This window comes from Andrena cerasifolii, chromosome 9 (assembly GCF_050908995.1).
Source record: "Andrena cerasifolii isolate SP2316 chromosome 9, iyAndCera1_principal, whole genome shotgun sequence".
Taxonomy (NCBI): Eukaryota; Metazoa; Arthropoda; class Insecta; order Hymenoptera; family Andrenidae; genus Andrena; species Andrena cerasifolii.
The window spans coordinates 8,434,778-8,457,002 of NC_135126.1; the positions used below are offsets into that span (position 1 = coordinate 8,434,778).

General features: G+C 45.1%; 2 protein-coding genes across 3 annotated transcripts in view; one reads left to right on the top strand and one right to left on the bottom strand.

The window, feature by feature from the left end:
- The window catches only part of Rhogap102a (Rho GTPase activating protein at 102A), a 29,436-nt gene extending 16,351 nt beyond the window's left edge, over positions 1-13,085 (top strand). Inside the window, exons 5-12 of one of the 2 annotated variants that reach the window (XM_076819619.1) lie at positions 3,810-4,022; positions 4,256-4,406; positions 4,875-5,065; positions 5,386-5,612; positions 6,082-6,193; positions 6,479-6,806; positions 10,654-10,939; positions 11,361-13,085. In XM_076819619.1, the coding sequence (XP_076675734.1) occupies positions 3,810-4,022; positions 4,256-4,406; positions 4,875-5,065; positions 5,386-5,612; positions 6,082-6,193; positions 6,479-6,806; positions 10,654-10,939; positions 11,361-11,697 (1,845 nt within the window). In that variant the 3' untranslated portion in view covers positions 11,698-13,085. Of the gene's footprint in view, positions 1-3,809; positions 4,023-4,255; positions 4,407-4,874; positions 5,066-5,385; positions 5,613-6,081; positions 6,194-6,478; positions 6,807-10,588; positions 10,940-11,360 lie in introns of those variants that run through there. The other variant, XM_076819621.1, reaches the window with a different exon arrangement.
- A 150-nt stretch (positions 13,086-13,235) lies between these two features.
- LOC143372947 (uncharacterized) overlaps positions 13,236-22,225 on the bottom strand; it is a 44,149-nt gene continuing 35,159 nt past the window's right edge. Inside the window, exons 5-6 of the mRNA XM_076819635.1 lie at positions 21,371-21,530; positions 13,236-16,888 (exon numbers count right to left, since the gene is read on the bottom strand). Of these exons, the coding sequence (XP_076675750.1) occupies positions 16,644-16,888; positions 21,371-21,530 (405 nt within the window). The 3' untranslated portion in view covers positions 13,236-16,643. The remainder of the gene's footprint in view (positions 16,889-21,370; positions 21,531-22,225) is intronic.

The window sequence follows — 22,225 nt, forward strand, 5'->3', positions numbered from 1 at the left end:
TATCTCATCTTATATGAGGGCGGGGGCAGGTTATTTGAATATTATAAAAGGGGGTCGCGACTCAAAAAGGGTTGGGAAACACTGTGATATTCTGTTACTTAATTTTCGAATTTCTATATTTTCTATTAATCTGGAGAATTTGCCATGCAACTACAGAACGGGAGAAGAACCGAGTGTCAGAGATTAAGGGGAAAGGGTTCGTGCATGGTCAGACGCGTCACGCACCGACGCACCAAGTATATCTCTCTATAATTCCTCGCAGGTATAAGGGAACTGTAGTTAGTGTAATTCCCCGACTTTTACCCAATCTGTGTGCAACAAATTTAACTAATAACAACAGTATTGAATAATTAATAATTACCAATGGCGTAGTAAGTGCAGAGAAATTCTAAGATCGTCTGCCACGCTCCGAGTTCGCCTATTTCGCCACATTTTCGAAACCTATTTTTTTGAAAGCAATCTCTTCGGCGGCCGGAAGTAAATGTTTTGGTTTCAGAAGCACCGGCGCCACCTGGCCGGGGGGCACGAATTTCTTTTCTTTTTCCCCACTCGTTCTCCAGCGGAGAAGTCGGAACGTTCGGGCGTTATTTTAAGAAAGCCGAGGATCCGACCAGCGCCACTTGATTTACACGATCCGATCTAATTTCTCAGTGTTTACGCTTATGCGTATTGATTTTTCAGTTTACGGTGCGCGCCGTATACACGGCGTGATTTGTACGCGCGCGGAAACTTATTTCAAACGGATCCACCTTCGTCCGACGGCCAGAGTCCAACTTCCCTTCCCTTTCTCTTTCCGCTAATTTATCGCCCGCGCTTCTTTGCGGTACACGCGGATTCTTAATATAGACATGGAATAAGGAAACATTGGAAAGGAGCTTTGAAGTTAGCCTCTGAAAGGCATCGAGGGAACGGAATGCGTCTAATTGCAAGGGAATAATTAATTTAAGTAACTCTACACTCGGTTGCTTGCTGGATATATTAACCTCGGGCATTTCAGTAGCTTCTCCGGGAAAGCACGAGCTCTTATATGGACGTATACAGAGCGGCGCGATTTATTTTCCACGCGAAACTCGGAATGCTTCGTTCGGAATGTAAATAATTGGGAGGACCCTTACTTACGAGCGCTCTCGCGTTTGCCCGTGACGCATTGTTCGTGGGTGGAAGTCTTCCAGCCTGGAGATAAATTCCATCGGTTTCCAGGCAGAAACCAAATCGACCCCGCGACTCCTCTTTTTTTTTTTGTGGAAAACGTTGTAGCTCGTTTGGCGGTGCACTCGCTTCGACTATCGATGGAATAGTTTCGCAACACACAGTTATGGGGCCATAGCTCCTCTCCTGCTGGCATCGATACACCACTAGCGAGGAAATTCTGCTGTTTCCCGTTTCCATTTCATTTGTTGCACCCTCAATATTAGGCGAAATAAAAGCAGAATTAAATACATTGCCGGGGGAAATAGAAAGGTATGTCGAATGATTGGACTGTCCACGGTTTGCTGTTCCCTGTACCAATTTCTGGATTGATAACTAGGGTAAAGGACCCAATTACTGACACCTAACCAATTACTGCCACCTTAAGTTAGTTTACTTAAAATAACGAATAAATAAGCTATAGTATATAATCTATAGTATAGATTATAGGTTGAATTACACAATTCTTTTTGCGTATGACTTTACAACGTTTGTTTATTCGTTATTTTATGTAAAATAGCTTAAGGTGACAGTAATTGGTTAGGTGTCAGTAATTGGGTCCTTTACCCTAAGCAGTCGGTAGTGCAAACAATCGATATTATATTAGCGACGGTGATTAGTGTATTATAAAATGTAGTCCTGATGGCAGTATCCATTAATTCTACTTCGCAATGCAAAATTAAATGAATATTAACTAACTGTGGGTGGACGTTATTGTTTCGATTAATTGGGATAATTAAATACCCCTTCTGCTTTCGTTGGACGAATATGCATGAATTTACAGACTGAGCCGTCAGGTGTGCAGAGAAATGGGAAACAATATTTATTAGCGAAAATTGCAAAGCAAATATGTCCCGATATACAGTGATAATTAAACTCTGTCAGCAATACCTAAGGTTATGTATTCACGATTGATGTTAACGGTGAGTTTCGAAGCCGGGGAAGCAGGAAATCCGTGCCACTGGAACGTGGATTTTCTTCAACTTTCCCCCCCTAGAAATAGATGGGCGGTTCGTTAAACAAACTCGTGATTCACACTCCGTCGAAATAGCATCGATTTATTGTGACGTACGCCACGATAATGCCACCCTCGACTTCCGGTGACCAATCGATGGTAGAACCGAGCTTGAGGCTTTGTGTATACGTGTAGGAGGGTGTTTCAATAGTTGATCCGCCAACAGGACTCGTTCAACGGATTTAGATGACAATTTAAACGCTCGCTATCCGAGAATCTCACACCCCCGCGATTTTTCCCTCCAAACTTGCGTCATCATTCGCTTCTAGCCAACCTCCGAAGATATGACAGCGAACCACCCATTATATTATTATTATTAACGGGAAATATCTTTGGTATACAAAATTTGACATAATTACAGTAATCTGAACGTATATTACACAAATACTCTAATTAAATCAGTCACAGAGCTTCCAGCAATGGTTACTTTACTTTGATGGCTAATAAGAACACTCCACCTCATATCCAACTAAACGAACTTTTATCCAATTTTGCAAACATTCGAAACTCGTATTTCCAAGTGCTGGGTCCCAAAATGTTCAAACCACGCTGAATAAGAGACTTCCATCCGATATTCGACGTTCGATTCTTCTCTACCGTTCCGTCTTGTTTTCCATCGAACGTTACATCGCGGGTACACGTGCATTTTATTTATAAATGCTGGGTAACGGTTTGGCTGGTGTCTCGATGAAAGGCTACTCGTTTAAATAGCCCGTGTACGATTGATCGATTTAACGCGATTTCGGGATGAACGACGTAGCACTGCACTCCTCCCGTCCACGTCACGCGCATCACGAACCGGCAATGACGTCACGGATAGGGGACGCGAATAGAACGCTCGCGAGAGAGCACTAATTTTAACTGGGGATTAATTAAGTTCCGTAAATTTTGCAAGATCCTCTGACGGACGAGACGGGCCGAAGCGGAGTAACCATGGCCACACGCTCGTCAGACCTGTCGATCAGTGACGATCACGTCCACCCTTTCAGCGCTCAGTATTTCGGGGTTCGACTAAACTACGGTACACTTCCGATTATTCGGGGACACTGGGGAAAAACGTCCCCTGGACGATCTGCGTATTAATAAAATAAATTGAACAATTACCAAACTCCAAAGGAGTCCAAAGTAGAGTATACTCTGTTAGAAGAGTAGGGTGGAAAATGAATGAAAAGAGGTGGATGCACAAGCTTAGAGAGAGTCTTAGCGAAACATTTCCATCGCCATCGTTTCGCCAAATCATATTTCCACTATGCAGCATTATTTCCGTACCGTGGCGCGTGTCGTTCGATGCATAACACCATCCCATTACGTGCTCGAAAATAATTCACGAACAATGCAACGCAGCTCGTCTATTCGAGGGAATCGCGAGCATCGACAGGCCGGCTGGGATCTATGGTAAACGCCACGATAAATATACGCAGCGCGCGACTCTACCCAGGGGAATATCCTTTCGAACGCTTTCCTAGGAAACCATTGTTACAACCAGGGGTGGTGTTATCGATCCATTCGAGGCGCGTTCGACTCGGGGTACCGTTCGCGCGGGTGTCCGACTTCCTTGGGTTCCGCGGCTGCCTTGTAGCTGAAAGAAGGAACAATTCTGCTCCAGGGTGGATCGTGCGAGTCCCTGTCGTCTAAAGGAGGAGCATTGACCGGCAGCGATTCCGGGGTATTGGAGTTAAGCGACAGCGGCGGAGGCCCTCCAGGGGAATGGGACGCGGTTCCAGGAGTAGTCAGACAATGCATCAGGCATCTCGAGAATACGGGGCTACGGACGCTCGGCGTCTTCCGTGTGTCCCCCTCGAAGAAGAGGGTGAGGCAGGTAAGTTGTCAGGGAGCTTTTCAATACCACCACCCTAAATATTCACCACCCCCCTAAAGAATATCGAGCGCGGTATTCCTCGATACGGGTGCATGGAAATACCGTATAGAAATATTGAAACGCCGAGTATCCTTTTGCACAGGAGTCTCGAAATTGCGGAGCACCCCTTCGTACAAGAATATCGGTATACCGGAACTGTCTTCGCAATGCAAGTTAATTTGGAATTGTTGCAGTTAAGGGAAGACTTCGATTGCGGTCGCGAGACGAAAATCGGTCCCGACCAATGCCCCCACGACGTGGCAGCCCTGCTGAAGGAGTTTTTTCGAGATATGCCCGACCCCCTGCTCTGCAGGGATCTGTACCAGGCGTTCGTCCATACACAAAGTAAGGTCAAGCTAAACTCACCGGCAGGCACGATGTAAGCCGATTGAGTTAGGGTGGTTACGCGCAGTTCGCCCGGGAGCCTGATTAATATTCGTTATTTAATGCGATCGCGTAAAGGATTACCCTTTGCTATCGGGAAAAGAGATTAACCCGTTAAGCGAAACGGGTCCGTATCTAAAACGCTGCTAATACCCTCGGCTCGACGGGAACGCCGAATCTCCATAAACGAGGAGTGTTCACCGCGTAATTTAGAGGCAGTCGAATAATTTAAGCGGTACCTCGTAACCTTTTGCCCGAGGATCGAATTACTGGGGAAGCTAGCAGGTTTTAATAGAATTTCGTTGCTGTACATTTTTAAGAATACTCCTGCGACTCCCTGCGCGTAATTTCGCTCGCCTTTCGTCGGTGCGTTCTATCGCGACATTGATACACGAGCGTTGCCACTCAAAGGGACTCGTTCTCGCGCAGAGATCCGGAACAGGCGGCTTCAGCAAGAGGCTCTTCAGCATCTCATTCAGCTGCTGCCCACGCCGAATCGCGAGACACTCTGGGCACTTCTGAACTTTCTCAGCGTGGTGGCTGCGAACAGTGAGGATCAAAAGAACGAGAATGGCGAGTGGGTGCCGGGGAATAAAATGGACACGACCAATCTGGCTACGGTAAGTGTCCTCCGCACCTTCTCCATCGAATATGGATTATTAATCTAGATTCTAGAAGCTTTGTCTGCCCTTAATCAAAGGAGTTGAGTTCGATTCTCGAGCCTTGTTAGTATTATATTTTCTCACGAAGACGCGTAGAATTATTTCGGTTAAAGAACCGAGCTTCGTTTATGAAATATTTGTTTAAATATAATTATGGTTAGCGTTAGAATGTTAGTATTACTCGTGGACGCTAATGAAGCCCTTTTACTTCTATTTTCTTCCGAGGCGATGCAATTCCACGAAATTTAATGAAATATCGTTGAAAATCGTTCGTTAAGGTTTTCGCGCCGAACATCCTCCACTGCGTGAAACCTGGACAGAGGTCGGAGGTGTCCGCTGAAAGGGCGGAGGAGAGGATAGACGTGATAAACGTGGTGAGGGCGCTCTTGGAACACGCGGCCACTTTGTTCACGGTGCCAGCGGCCCTTCTGGACGAAGTGTACCTGCACATGATGGACACCCACCCAGCTGAGCTGGATCTGGCGCTTTCTCGACGCGCTGACGAGTGAGTGATCCACGAACGCTTCTTTTATCTCATTGTTGGACCATAAATCTTAGAAAGCTTCTCTTGTAAAACCTTCCTTTACATCCAAGCTTTGCGATGTACACGTATTTCTCCAATGCGTCGCTTTTCGCGTTCATTTTCAACAAGCACTTGTAATACTTCTAAAGGTACGTTTTCAAAAGCGTAACAACGAGTGGCGTGGAATAAACTCGAAACACTTCGAAAGTGCGGTGGTTGAGAGGCAGTGTGCCTTGAAGAAGCTTTTAAAGAATTATATGGAAAGCAATTATGCGAATCAAGGAATTTCAGATTTTTCTCGTACCGAGATCTTTCGTCTTTAAGTCTCCGTTTGAATGAGTGCGGTTTTTTAATCGAGTTACAACGGCAGAAAGCCAGCAGGAGTTCTGCGAAAATGTCACTCGGCGAACCGCGAGGTAGAAACTGACAGTTTTCGTGGGTTTTTGCGCAGGCAATGCGGGGATGAGGCGGATCCGTGCAGCGAAGCTGAAACTTTCTCGGTGGAGGAGACCCTGGCGACGTCGACGACGACCACGGCTGGTACCACGACGTCGACCAGAAAGGTAGGAGATACGAGATATCTCGCCTGCCACTTTGCAAGGTGGATCTTGTCGGGAATCAAAGGAGAGATTCGTTGAATCCGAATAAATCACGCGTCTTGTTTGAAATTGAAAATCACTGAAAGTGATCGAACATTGGAAGTAGTCTGTTTGATGATAAACGTGGCTGTCCGTATGATAAATTAATATCGAAAGAGTTGGTTCGCGTTATGGGCGACGTTTTTATTTATTTTTCATAGTCGCTGCTGTCCGATTTAATTAAAAGATGGATTGCGTTTTAAATTCCAGGTGTGGACAAGGGAACAGTGTCTTCACCAGACAGCTGGCATTGGTGGAGACATCGGTCCAAGGCCACGAAGGTCCAAGAGGCCTGGAAGTCGAAGAAAGGAAGAGGGCAGGAGTAACAGCGTGGATAGTGGATCTAGCGAGGATCCTGCGGATCCTCGGAGAAAATCGTCGCCTATGATAATCACAGCCAGTCTCACCATACCGATGTCTGGAGCGTTCACATTGAACCTCGACGATCCAGACATTCCTTACATCGAGGAAGCACCCAAGCAACCAAGTGCGCCGCCGAGAAGGCAGAGGCAGCGATCAATTTCCGGATGCAGCGAAGGTATGTCTCCTGTCATTCCCGTGCATTGCTCCGAGTGCATTGACTGCATCATGACTCTGTACTTTTGGGGTCGAAGTGGGCCGTGTGTTCTTCTAAAGATGATCAGTTTACGATTCAATACTTACCTGGTGTTACCTAATATTCCCTAGGTATCGCTGAAGAATTACCTAACATCTTCTAACTAGTGATCAGTTAAAAATTACCTAATATTCCCGAGTTATCACTTAAGAGGTACCTAATATCCCCGATTTATCACTTAAAAATTACCTAATATTCCCGAGTTATCACTTAAGAGGTACCTAATATCACTTAAGAGGTACCTAATATCCTCGAGTTATCGCTTAAAAATTACCTAATACCCCTGAGTTATCACTTAAGGGGGTAGACACGGGTAAAATGCAGCGCGCTGTATACCGACACAATCTGGTCCGAAACATGGGTTCTGGATTTTTCGTTTTTCGTCCTTATATGAACAGATTTGGGGCTGGGCGAAGTCTCATTCGAAAGAGGAAGGTTCAATGCGGAGCGCTCTGCTCATGGTTCAACGAGATTGTGTTGATATGTAATAATATCAGTGTCCAAAGTAAAGCAAAAGTCGACAAAATATACGCGCAGAATGCAAGCATTTTTAGGTCACTAAAAGTGTTTTGTGACTCAAACGGTGAGCAGAGCGCTCCGCATTGAACCTTCCTCTTTCGAATGAGACCTCGCCCAGCCCCAAATCTGCTCATATAAGGACGAAAAACGAAAAATCCTGAACCCATGTTTCGGGCCACATTGTGTCGGTATACAGCGCGCTGCATTACCCGTGTCTACCCCCTTAAGGCGATGCCTTTCAAGCTGAAATTTAGTATACCTCTTTCCACTTCATGTTCTCCTGATATATTGGCCAAAATCTGGCGAAAATTTTCAGAATGCACAAAATTGGGCTTTGTAACAGGAGAACATGCCGTCGAAAGAGGTGGCACAAAGTAACGTCTCCGGAGAGCAAATCAAAGAGCGAGAAGTGGCGCAGATGTTTCGAGACAGTGACTGTTCTGAAATTTAGTATACCTCTTTCCACCTCATGTTCTCCTGATATATTGGCAAAAATCTGGCGAAAATTTTCAGAATGCACAAAATTGGGCTTTGTAACAGGAGAACATGCCGTCGAAAGAGGTGGCACAAAGTAACGTCTCCGGAGAGCAAATCAAAGAGCGAGAAGTGGCGCAGATGTTTCGAGACAGTGACTGTTCTGAAATTTAGTATACCTCTTTCCACCTCATGTTCTCCTGATATATTGGCAAAAATCTGGCGAAAATTTTCAGAATGCACAAAATTGGGCTTTGTAACAGGAGAACATGCCGTCGAAAGAGGTGGCACAAAGTAACGTCTCCGGAGAGCAAATCAAAGAGCGAGAAGTGGCGCAGATGTTTCGAGACAGTGACTGTTCTGAAATTTAGTATACCTCTTTCCACCTCATGTTCTCCTGATATATTGGCAAAAATCTGGCGAAAATTTTCAGAATGCACAAAATTGGGCTTTGTAACAGGAGAACATGCCGTCGAAAGAGGTGGCACAAAGTAACGTCTCCGGAGAGCAAATCAACGAGCGAGAAGTGGCGCAGATGTTTGCGAAGCCTGCTACACAATCGGCATTTTTCAGCATTTTTTGGCGTTTTTTATTTTTCACAGCTTGGTTTTTCAATTTAAAAATCTGAAAAAAATTCAGGACAATAGTAACAATCATACGTACTTACAGTAAAAATATAATTATAGTGCCAAGCCTGCATCGATACACAATCGGCATTTTTCAACATTTTTTGGCGTTTTTTATTTTTCATAGCTTGGTTTTTCAATTTAAAAATCTGAAAAAAATTCAGGACAATAGTAACAATCATACGTACCTACAGTAAAAATATAATTATAGTGCCAAGCCTGCATCGATACACAATCGGCATTTTTCAACATTTTTTGGCGTTTTTTATTTTTCACGGCTTGGTTTTTCAATTTAAAAATCTGAAACAATTCTCTAATATGTGCCCTGATAACAGAAATGCCTCTGATTTTTTTCAAAATTTTTCATCCCCTAATATAGGAGAAATTCGGCAAAAACCTGATTTCCTATTTTTGCCCTTTACTACCCTCCTTTAGTATACCTCTTTCCACTTCATGTTCTCCTGATATATTGGCCAAAATCTGGCGAAAATTTTCAGAATGCACAAAATTGGGCTTTGTAACAGGAGAACATGATCTGGAAAGAGGTGGCACTAAGTAACGTCTTCGGAGAGAGAATCGAGGATGCCTTCGAAGCTGAAATTCAGAATACCTCTTTTCGCTTCATGTTCTCCTGATACCTGGGCCAAAAAGTGGCAAAAATTTCCAGAATGCACAAAATTGGGCTTTGTAACGGGAGAACATGCTGTCGAAAGAGGTGGCACAAAGTAATGTCTCCGGAGAGAGAATCGAGGATGCCTTCGAAGCTGAAATTCAGAATACCTCTTTTCGCTTCATCTTCTCCTGATACCTGGGCCAAAATCTGGCGAAAATTTTCAGAATGCACAAAATTGGGCTTTGTAACAGGAGAACATGCCGTCGAAAGAGATGGCACTAAGTAACGTCTTCGGAGAGAGAATCGAGGATGCCTTCGAAGCTGAAATTCAGAATACCTCTTTTCGCTTCATGTTCTCCTGATACCTGGGCCAAAATCTGGCAAAAATTTTCAGAATGCACAAAATTGGGCTATGTACTAGGAGAACATGATGTCGAAAGAGGTGGCACTAAGTAACGTCTTCGGAGAGAGAATCGAGGATGCCTTCGAAGCTGAAATTCAGAATACCTCTTTTCGCTTCATGTTCTCCTGATACCTGGGCCAAAAAGTGGCAAAAATTTCCAGAATGCACAAAATTGGGCTTTGTAACGGGAGAACATGCTGTCGAAAGAGGTGGCACAAAGTAATGTCTCCGGAGAGAGAATCGAGGATGCCTTCGAAGCTGAAATTCAGAATACCTCTTTTCGCTTCATCTTCTCCTGATACCTGGGCCAAAATCTGGCGAAAATTTTCAGAATGCACAAAATTGGGCTTTGTAACAGGAGAACATGCCGTCGAAAGAGATGGCACTAAGTAACGTCTTCGGAGAGAGAATCGAGGATGCCTTCGAAGCTGAAATTCAGAATACCTCTTTTCGCTTCATGTTCTCCTGATACCTGGGCCAAAATCTGGCAAAAATTTTCAGAATGCACAAAATTGGGCTATGTACTAGGAGAACATGATGTCGAAAGAGGTGGCACTAAGTAACGTCTTCGGAGAGAGAATCGAGGATGCCTTCGAAGCTGAAATTCAGAATACCTCTTTTCGCTTCATGTTCTCCTGATACCTGGGCCAAAATCTGGCGAAAATTTTCAGATATCTCTAAAATCAGGCTTCGTAACAGGATAACATGATGTCGAAAGAGGTGGCACTAAGTAACGTCTTCGGAGAGAGAATCGAGGATGCCTTCGAAGCTGAAATTCAGAATACCTCTTTTCGCTTCATGTTCTCCTGATACCTGGGCCAAAATCTGGCAAAAATTTTCAGAATGCACAAAATTGGGCTTTGTAACAGGAGAACATGATATCGAAAGAGGTGGCACTAAGTAACGTCTTCGGAGAGACGATCGAGGATGCTTAAAACTTACCTAATATCCCCTATTTATCGCTTAAGAATCACCAGCACCTAACATTACCGAATCATCCAACACCCTTCTCCACCTTCGTTTACGAGCAAGCAAAATAGAGCAAAGTAACGCAACGCTCGCCTTGCAGAATGAACCCTAAAGAGCAAAACGTGGGGGAGACTAAAACCAAGAGGGATGACGTTCTGTTACAAGGTGGCAGGCATGGAAGCGACAGCGCCGTGGGTTCCTCGGCCACTTTATCCGGTGACCAAGCGCCCAGTTCACCGCCATCGTGGGCATCTACGCCACCAGCGAGCCCAGACAGCGCGGTCACCGCTGTCTCCTACATACCAGATCAGCAGGCGGTCCTCCAGAGGGTTTCGTTCACGACCTCGAGCGAGGTACGCCAAGTGACCAGGTCCAACAACCAGGAGACGCCGAGGAGCACCGCGGCCCCATACACGCCGAGCATCATGAGCATCGGTGGAGCGGTCCTGAGGTGAGAATCCTTACCCTCCCAGCTATGTAGGTCTCCTAGTAACACCGTCGCAGGAATTGTGTGGCTGACCCTGATCTGCTACTGTTCTGGTATTCGCGAAGAAGATCCGGGACGGTTCGTTAACCCCTTCGAACGAATGCGCTCTCTATACATCGAACTGCAATCACCTTGCTACTCCAGTTTACTGTGTTCAGTTATCGAGAAATTACTGTAGTTGAAATTGTTTTAAGTTCGTCGTAGCTATTGCGTGGAGCCTGGGCTACCAATTTCCTAATAGTTTCGTGAATCAAGATACAAAATTAATACTGAAACCAATTAAATTCTACTTCACGGTTGGACATCGATCAGAGCTAGATTCCTCGAACGTCTCACGCTCGAATAAACTATCATTTTTCCCAGCGAAAGGATTCCTCTTTTCCAGGTCGAAGACCGCCGACATCGAGAGGATGCTGCACATCTCCAGACCCGAGGCAGGCATCGGCGTCTCGCAGCAAGGCAGGAACAGTTCCACGAGCACCTCCTCCGAGAGCAAGAAGTACACCAAGAGGCGCTACACGGACTCGAGGCATCAGACGCGCCACATCCCCGATTCCGAGGCTCTGGCGGGCAAAACGACAATGACAGTCGCGTCCTCGTCGACGATGTCTTCCTCGTCCTCGATGAACAGCGCTCAGAATCAGCGCGCTGGCGCGCAGCCCGTCTGGAAGCGGCGGGAGCTGATCTCCAGCGCGCCGAAGGACAGGGAGGGATACTTCTGAACAGAGTGATTCTGCACGGGCGATCGAATCGAATGCTGGGGGATCGAACACACCTTCCCTCGAGTAGGGCAATCTCCTCGATACCATCAGTATTGAATCTTCTCGACTTAATCTCGATGTTCTACCGAGGGATCCTAATCCGTTGCGTGTGCCTAAACTTCTAACTCGGTGAAAGTGATAAAGCTTTTAATCACGCGGGCCTATCCTGAGACATCCTGTGTTCTTTTAACCACTGGTAGACCAAGCTCGAGTGTTTGTACGTTTATACACTTCTAACTGTTGCTTGGAAAGTGAGTAAGAAGATACAGCAGAACCTCCATTAGCCCAACTAATACACACTTTTCTACCCCCAGATCACTCTGTCCTTCAGATAAAACACAAACCATTGACCGTACCCTCCTTTTCAACCCTTAATAATGGAGATTCAACTGCGGTTACGAATACTATTTTAACATGCCACTATCCCACCGTAGCGGACGAAGTTTAGCAAATCCAAGAGGTCCGCAGTGTTGCATACGATTCGATCGTCGAAATACTTCGCGAAGTACAGTCACTGCCGATCAGGCGTGGCCTGGCAAAGTGTTCCTCGACACGTGTTCTCGCGCCCGAGAAACAGTGTTTTCGGTATGGTGGGGTGTCTATTGGTTCCTACACTACCGTCCTCGCGCTCGCAAAGATCTCCGTGACGAAACGCCACGACTCTCTCACCTCCATCTTCGCTGTCCCTGCCGTCCCCATCGTTGTTCGCCATCGAGGATCAAGCTGAACAATCGTGGCTGAAACGAAGGAGGACGCTTCCACCTTGCGGTTACTATTTACACGGAGGGGGGATAAGAAAGCGGAAGATTCATCTGTGTCTACGGATAACATTCTCTAAATGTAGTAGCGACTCGTTAGCGTCGATTTGTAAATTATTTTTATTACTATAGCACCCGAGGTGTCCGCGCGCGCTTGAGCGCGCGTCGTCGGCTGAGTTTTTCCGCGACGACAGCGCGCGAGATCCTCGACGAGCCAAAGCCATTGAAGAAGACTAGTCTCCAGAGTCCCTCGAACTCGCGTCGGGCCATTTTTGTACCACTCTAGATATCATCGCGACTCGTCGTCCCCTCGACGATGTCCTTCCCCTCGTCGACACTGTCGTACTGTGGCGAGCTTCGTTGATCAGCAAGGTATTTTTACGGTTACGAGGTGGACTTAACGGGTATCGTTTTCAAACTTCTTTCGCCATTCTCTTCCGGTTAAATTGTTGCACGTGTATGGGAAGACGTTCGAGACGTAACCGCGTACTGCCGTGAGGGACGCGTGGCCCGAGAGACGCTGCTGTTCGTCGTTTAAGTTTTCTTTTTTTTTTCAGTCTGTAAGCCAATAAATGAAGGTTAATTTTTTTACCACACGGTGTACGTTATTCCTTGAAACTCCCCCTGCTCGTTTCCTACGTTCATCGTCGATCGCTCCCGATGGCAAAGATGAGGGAGGAGCCGGAGCGGGGTGGATGAAGACGGGGGCGAAGCGTCGAGCAGACGCAACGCCGCTGATCGTAAATTATAGAAACGCCTTTATTATCGATTCCCTCGCGTACAGTCCTCGACACACTGGTCGTTACAAAACTCGCATCGACTCGCGCGAAGCCACGCGAGGCAGGCTGCTTAATCCGAGTAGCAAAGTGGTGCAAAACAGGTGAAAAAACACGAATCCCATTAACGCAGACTGGGCCCCTGCACGTGCGTGCGTGCGATTTCAACACCGAATGCCGCCTGGGCTCGAGGCAATTTCGAGCAGTAAAGTGGAAACTAACGCGCCAATGGAGTAAGAACCACGGGCAAAGAATCGACACAACGTTCTGTTCGGGAGTTTGTTCAACGACAAATTCCCCCCATCGTTCGCGTTGAAGCTACTCTGTTCAAATAAATATACGCCAACAAATATCCATGTACAACTCTACGAGGAGCAGGGTAGAAGAGAGATTAAGTGGAGAAAGAGGAATAGAGTCAGACACCCTAGTGAAACTACAGACAGTTTGGTCGGGAATGGGAATGGAGAGAAGAAGTTTCGTTTAAAAAAAGAAAAAAACAGAGAGGGAGGAAAAGAGCGCGACGACACCAACAGTAACGATAAAAAAATAATATCTAACGAGTAAACGAGAATCGTTTCCTTCGAGACCAATCACACTTGCGAATGGATCTCATTCTTTACGCGCAACATACATATACATATTTATATTTATATATATATATATATATATATATATATATAGATTTCTTTCACATATTTATATATATTATATTAAAACAACCGCTAAAAAATATAAATATATTCATATATTTATATTCCTGTGTGTGTGTGTATATATATATATATATAACTCTCGCCGTTTGACGGCTAGCTGCCTATGCAGGGCTGGACGGATGCGACGTAACAAGTATTTTATTTATACCCTCGTAACCATCGAGGGCACGCCGAGTTAATCCTAATACGTCGAACAAGAAGTGTACGGGGAGAAAGAAGAAAGGTTGGATTAAAGACGAAGGGGAGAAGAGAAGAAAATGGAAACGAGGGAGAAATCGTATCACGTATCCTGCGACCTACGCGACGCACGGCGAGTGCGATTACTGGGGCGCAACCATTAGCGACATCCTTTCTCTAGCGCCTCCTTTCGTCCCCTATCATCAGCATTTTCGATTTTCAAAATGCTTGGAGAAAAGGAACAAGGTGCTTGCTGACTCGTTACGTTTCTCTTGTACAGATTACGAGGTCCTCAATTTGCTTGCGAGGTGTTTAAAGTATATAGGATTAAATGTAGAACAGTTTAGCCAATACGCAAGTGTAATAACGATTAATATTCGCCTACTCGGAGTATTTCCACTAAACGAGGGATTTCTGTAATTAAAAGATCTTATTCCTTTTCCTAGAAGCTTATCAGAGGTTCCACAGCTCGAACACTCGCCGATGGTCGGGTCCCAGTAACGATATATCGCCGTCCGCGCATTTAACTCCACCGGCTGCGATCGCTCGCTGGATCCAAACCCTTGATCGCGTGATTTCACGCTTAAAACCATAGTTAACAATAAATCGACTTGAAGGTTTCTTTCCCCTGGGCAACACGTAATAGCCTTAGTATTATGCTGCTCCAACCGTGGCACTGCATCGAACAATATCAAAGAACGCTCATCCCGCCTTCGTTCTCTCTTCTGTTTTTCCCCCTTTCAGTGGTGCACGCTCATTTCGCGCGTTGCCGACGATCACCGCCGCGCGCTGCTTAATTAAAACTCGGCTGCAGACGTCGCGGTTAATTAAAGCCCGTTACCGAATGCCGCGCGTATCGCGGGTGTATCGATTATGGCCAGCCTCGGTTAATTTTCGTCCCATCGCTTTGCTCGTCTCGTTTGGTAACGCGCGAATGTCCATTGAACAGGCATCGGGCTTGTAGGCCCCGCGCACGTGCTCGATACGCTGGTTTATCGTTCGATCGGATTCTGTTAACCTTTTGCGGTTCGAGTGTGTTCAGTGGGCACCAACCGGGGACAGGCATTCGAATTCGACTGTGACGCGCGTCGAACACTGAGTTATATCGCAGCTGAAATATTGCTCGCACTTGGGCAGAGGGGTGCTAAATGAGAACTGTGATAACGTGGGAAATTATTTCTACCCAACTGCTTCTTAAAATCGAATAACACTGTAGAGTGCGATATTATATGAGGCATTGACAACAAAGACGGATGAACGTAGGTATATAATGTATTCCAATAGGCTCTACTAGTCACATAAAATAGGATAAATTAATTTTTTCTCAATGCGAGTTAGTCCGCCCTTGTTCTCAATGCCTCGTATCATCCACGTATGATTACAGGATTTCGAGTTCGGAGAATAAGTGGAGTGTCGGATTTTAGAGGATGAATTGAATAGTTGGTGATAATAGTTGATTCCCCTGTCAGAGTAAAGAGCCCTTCTTTAATTACTTCGCGAAGTAGGGTCGACTGACGAAGTATCGTTTAAGGCACACGAACCACAAAAAGTTAACTAGCTTCTGCTCACCGCTGGAACCGCTTGGAACTTAAAATGTAATCTCACCAAAACACGACTGGCTGATATTCTCGATCCTGCAGGATCAAGGGACCTGGGAGCCAACGGCGTCTTCTTTCCTGCGGGTGTTCGCTGTGTGAAACGAGTGATTTAAAAGAATACACCGGCGCCTTAAATACGAGACGAGACAGGACTAAGAATTCTTAACAATGAAATCGACGAGGATGTTTTTTGAAGGTGAACGGCAACGCCAGCCGCCCCCGAAAGTCAGTATTGTCACGTCACCCAGAAATATCACTCCGCCTACGTCAGCCGCAGGCCTCGAGTGGAAGGTTACAGCCGGTCCCCACGGACGCCACGACGCCGTTGGAAATTGTGGTCGAGGCAATTTCCCCCGATTCCTTGATCAGTTTCAAGAACGCTCATTTCCTCCGCCATCTTCGTCGTCCGCCACCTACACGCTAGGACTACTCGCGTTGGGTTCGAGTTACGAGTTTTTAATCCGGGATCATTGGGATCCCCCGATTTCTTACAAGCCAAAGGGAGCCCCTGGTAAAAAGGCGCCTCGTCGGAAGTTTTCGAATAATCGCCCAACGGCCGGGCGGTTATTGGAAAACTTCTGCTTCCCTGGTACCCTCGAACGGACGCAGCGTCTGTCGAGTCCCGTTTCTCCGCTGTGTTGAAACTTCATCGCGACGAGGAGTTCCGGGGAGCGGTCCTGAATTCGCGATCGATTTCGTTTCGAGTCGCTTCGGATTCGCGCCGAAGATTCGGCCAACCGTTCGTTCGGCTCCCGCGGACGAGTAAGGACGTCGACGGCGCTCGGTTTCGCGAACAGGAACCTCGCTTCGACGTGGGACGCGCGCCCGATCATTGTCTCTCGCGAGGATACCGAGCGAATTGAACTGAAAGAGGCACGAGGGCCTCTACACCTCGGTCGAGTGCGTCTGAATTCGCACTTTCTTCTGCGAGCCATTCCTCGAGAGGGTTGGACTGTGCGCCGAGAAACCGGGGTTGTGGATTCCAAGCGGCTTGGGCTTCTTCAGGGAGCTGCGCAGCGGCGAGGCAGCGCTGGTCACGCTTCCGGAGGTCGCCACCGAGGCCATCGAGCCGTTTCCGGCACCGCCGACGTACGGCTTGCCACTGGCGTCGGTCATCGAGATGTTTCCACCTGAAATCAATTCGCAGAATTCTCTTTTTTTTATATATTATTGCGAAGGACGCTTGATTGAGCTTAAGTCTATATGAGTCTAAGTTTCAGTGGACAGTGGCTATTTTTATGTTGGTTGATGTGCAGCTTCTGGTGTGATATAGATAGTATTAATTCACTTTAGGAACTTATCAAGTTAGTAAAGTATCATTCTACCAGAGTTGCTTTGGTTTTATAAATATTCATAGATTCGTGTAAAATTAACTTCATTAGATATGGAAAATTACTTGGATCGAAGCATTTTTTAGGATCGTACAGAACGCGGAAGTGACGGTAACGTTTCAGCGTGTAATAACGCAGGAACGAGTTTCTAACGATTTCTTGATGGAGAGGCTAACAGGTTCCAGTAGCAAGATGGATGTGTTTGCATCGAATCATTTGATATATAAATTTATATATATATATACGTAATTAAAACTATATCGTTTGACAGGGGAATATAGTTTAATGTTTCGTGGCACGATGCTTTCTAAAAAATTTAATTATCCCAGGTATTCAAGCTCTCCTATTTCAACTCCTCTTTCAGAGAGAAATATTCCAGTTACGGTACAGTAATAATTGTATGTAGCGACAGCAACGACGTGGTAGCAACAATTAATCTTGGAATTTCTCATTACCGTGCAGGCCTGAGGATCACATTTCACACGTATGACAAAGTGTGCTCCTAATTCCTCAATAACTTCGAGGACGCTGTGCTGCACGCACACGTTGAAATGTACACGAGGAATTTTAATGAGTACCGACAGTAATTACGAACATAGTTTCCAATTATTCTTACAACTGCTTCTTTAATTATGTATACAATTTACATCTCTTGTTCGCCGTTTAAAGTATCCCCATCTACTTGCAGACCTTATCCACCCACGATTCTTGCCCTCCAGTTTACGCTTCTATCGTATCAATTATTTTGCCATCTACTGCAATTTCCTTTTAACATTCAGTCTTCAGTTTACCATTCAACACTTATACTGTCTTTTCAAGATTCCCATTCGTATCCCCTGATCACATTTTTCTAATTTTAATTTAAGAAATTGCAATACAAATTATCCTGCAATCCTAATAATTAAAAATAAGCTTTCCACCAACTAGCAGGACCAAACAGAAAAAAATAAATGAATTAAACAACTCTCACGGAAATTACAGTAAAGAACGCTTCACTAAACACAGCAGAATAGCAAAATATAAAGATATAAATAACGATTCCGAGGGGAGAAACTGCTTCCCAGAAAGTAAAATAAGCTTCGAAGTGCTTGGAACGAATATAGGGGACGACGTGTCACTGAACTGGAAAAAGCATTTTTTCTCCATGCAAACGCGGAGGCACGTGAAAAATCGTGCACGTTGCAGCTCGGCGCACAGGCGCGTCACGTTGCCCGCGTGCATCCACGTACGCGATGATAATAGTTAAGCGCACCTGCAGCCGTGAAATGCACTGTGCAGCCTACGTGGAAATTCGTTGAGACGTTTTAATGCACCGTGCAACACGAACGAATCCAATCATCGATGTCTGTCGTGCAAAATGCAAAGGGACGGCTCCATTAAGCTTTCTTTCACTAGTCTCCAGCCAGTTGTCTGCTTTATCCCGTTCCTTTTCCCTGGAATTACGGAAATCCTCTTCCACTGCTCCCTTTTCACTTTGTTTTTCGAGCATTTGTTTCTTTAATAATTTAGGGGCTTCTTCCTCTCTTCATTTGTCCTTCCTTGGGTAGAAAATCTTCCTTTCCCCATGTACAGCATGTTTAATCTATATTTTTCTCAGTAGTGCTTTCTAAGATCTTTTCTTGATGCGTGAAGTATTAATAATCTACGTTATCTTACGATTCTCTTCCAATTAAAATTATGGACCGGAGTGGAAGTAATTTAAATGGACGCTAGTTTCCCAAGAGAATGGAGTAAAATCTCAGCTTAAAGATCCCTCATCAGTGAAACATCGAAATATGTTAAAACTCTATTTTTAAATGACCACGAAGAAAATACCTGTGTCCGAAAAGGTGTGTTCTGGGACATTTAGAAATACCGAAGGCTCGGAAGCGCGATCTTTCTTGTCGCGGTTAATTTACGAAAGAATGGTTAATCCAAGGAACTTTTTCAAAATAAATATCCCGAGCAATACCTGCTTTACATTTATATTACTCCGTTGTTAATCTGTGAAACGCAAACGAATCTTTATAGTAACAATCCGCAGCCCCCTTCGCGTTTCCTGTGTCCCACAATTGTTACATCTTTTTCTGCCATCCATTCAGATGTTCCTACAATTTGCTCGGAATTTCCCGCGGTCTGTTTACCTGTTGCTCTAACGACTGATCTTATTTGCACAGGTCTGCTCCCTTTCTTCAGCGCCTCATTCAATTTTCTTCCTTATTGCCAAGCGCTTTCGTCCTACGTGCTCCCTTCGAGGTTCCCGCCATCCCTACCACCCCCCTACCACTCATCTACTTCCCCTGATCTCCCACATGTCCTCTCTATTCTCTCCCTTCACCTTGACTCCCATCACGTTCACATCCGAAGACATTTCTCCGGCATATTGAGTTTCCATCAGCTGCCAGGCGAAGGTCTCTCTCGGCTAACCTTCTGCCAGAAGAAACTTGAAGGGCACTCGATCGACTATTCAGATTCGTTCACCGAAACGGCAGGAAATGTTCGAAAGGATATTGGGAGTAGATTAAAACCGCTTAAAATGAATGCATGGAGGATAATTCTACGTGATAACTTCTCACGAATACCTGCTGTTGAAGCTATTCTGTATTAAAAAAAAATTTATACTGCTTTATGCTATCTACTTAAGTAGCTCCTATTATATATAAATCACGAACCATTGCAACTCCAGAATGTTAAATAGGTACGTTAAATTTTTTCGTTGGGAAATTGAATTGAGCGTTAAAATTTTAGTGGAGAATAATAATATTGTCATTGAGGTATTCGCTCAGATAATAATATAAGAGTTTCAGGATCCATCTAAACACTGTGCATATTCAGCTGTTTAGGATCCTTCGAGTATTCCACGGAATAAATCTTACTAGATAGTTACTGCCTCGTTACAATATCGCGCGTAACCTTCGACGTAGCTCGATTAACGTGGCGCACCGAGGAGAAGCCTCTGCCAAGAGCTAAATGGATATGTTTCCCTCGTTAGCCGCAGAAATGACATTCCGATGAGGGAAAGGCTTTCCTTCCAGCTAAAAGCTAAGAGCTTTCTCTTTGTTCCGAGGAAACACACCATTTACGTATGGTACTGGTAACTCTTGCGGAGCAATCCATACGGAAAGTTCGATCAACGAGTTACAAGGAACGTAACTTTTCACAAATTAAACGTAATTAATGCCACACGCGTACAATCCTGTTTAAACGCAGACAATTGATACTAGCCTCGAGATATTCAGTAAATTCACTGGAGCACACAGATGGTTACGTACCTGAGTTTTTAAAATTGGGAAGAAATCACACGGCGACAATTTGCTCTGTCGCGTAAAGATTAATATGTCTTCTTGGTTTCGAGGCACAAGTTGCAAGAAGAAATGTTAACTAGCTTTTCATCGCTCACAAAGCCCTCGAGCGACTGATGCGCAAACTTTGTCTCGTCTCTTTAATTATGCTTCTTCGAGCCACGTGTCGCGAGCTTGCGCTCAAAGTTTCCAAACAGCAGATTAAGAAGACAAACGTAGACGCGGGGAACTACCAAACGTGCATGCATTCGTGCACCGCGAGGAATTTGCATTGCCAAGCATCTGGTCTTTCGAATTTCTATACACGGGTCTGGGTTGGGTTCTATTCATATTTTAAAACTGTTGCGATAGAGAAGACAGTGGGTGTTCTGTTAAGATACTTCTATAGATTGAACTCTATGAATATTCTCATAGCTTGTCGGAAGAGTATTTCTACCGCGAAGATTCTATTTTCCACGCAATCACTTGTCAACTTCCTGACAGTTCTCGAAAAACTGTTAAGCGAATGGACAAACGCGACCATGTACAGGCGGGACAGAAACAAATGCAAGGCTTTCAACCGAGCACGCTTTAAAATTCTAGGCACGCGTCGAAAGCGTTTTGTAATGCCTCGCCTTCTGCAACGAAATTTTACTATCGTTTCTGGCGAAACCTTTGTTCGTGTCTGCGACGACGGAGGCCTTGAAACGTAAAACGTGCAGAGGAAGCTACAGAATTACGTCAGTTTACAAACTACGTGTAAGAAGAAGGAGCTATCCCACATTTTCTCTATAAAATCTTGATTTACTTGAATCAATAAATCGTTTTTCTATTCACTTATTTAAAAGTTTGTTTAGCTAGTGGCTTTCTCTGTTCAATGATCGTCAAATCTAATTTTCCTGATTACATTTTGCAGCTATATTTATCTACTTTAGAAATACTTATTCGTAAAGGTATGCAACATGTCCCCACGAAGTTTGGTTGATTTGTAAAAAGGGAATACAGTGTTCACCGAACTCACCATTCGTGGGTTGATGTTCCCGATAGCCAGGATTATTTATGGTGGCCGCACGAGGATCAGCCACAACCCTAATCTTCGTTGGATCGCCACCTCGACGAGCATAAATGCCCTCGTACACTGCGGTGACCAGCACGCCTAAGTTCAAAGCGATGGCAGCCAACTGAAACAAATTTCGCCCATTCTATTAGCAAACATTCGCAAAAGCAACTCCGTCCCATTTCCAATTTCGAGCTCTTTAATTCCTAACGCGAACGTAAATTCCAATAATCATAGTAAAATCGCGAGCCATCAGAGTTCATCAACGACAATTCCTCCTGAAATAAATTTCCATCAAAGGAAACTTTCCTAATTACAAGCTCCATCGTGAAACCAATTTTACACCAGTGTTGCGTAATTTATTCCGAAACGAGCTTCGCGGAGCGCTTCAGCAACGAATTATCAAAAAGGCAGGCGGAATAGGCACCTGCGCGGGTACGAATGAAAGTGGAAACGGTATTACAAATCTGAACGATTAATGGACGCTGGGAAATTTACGGGCAGGCCATTCTTCTTCCGCGAGGAAATTTAGCGCGAAAACATTGCGAGCCAGAGCGTTTCGTTTTTTTCAAATTTAAGATGGAAGAACAAACGAACTGGTCGTCCATTAATCCGAGTGGATTTATCTCTGGCGCTGTTGGTTTCCGTGATCGCGAAATCAATTCAAACGATTCCCCATCGCGCGAACTGTCGAAGAGGAGAGGTGGCAGGCTCTCATTTGATCGAAAAGCGGTGATAATTACGGTACGTGACAATTTACACGAACGTGATAAATAAAGGGACATTGCTTATGTATATTTATACTGGGACACGCGGCAC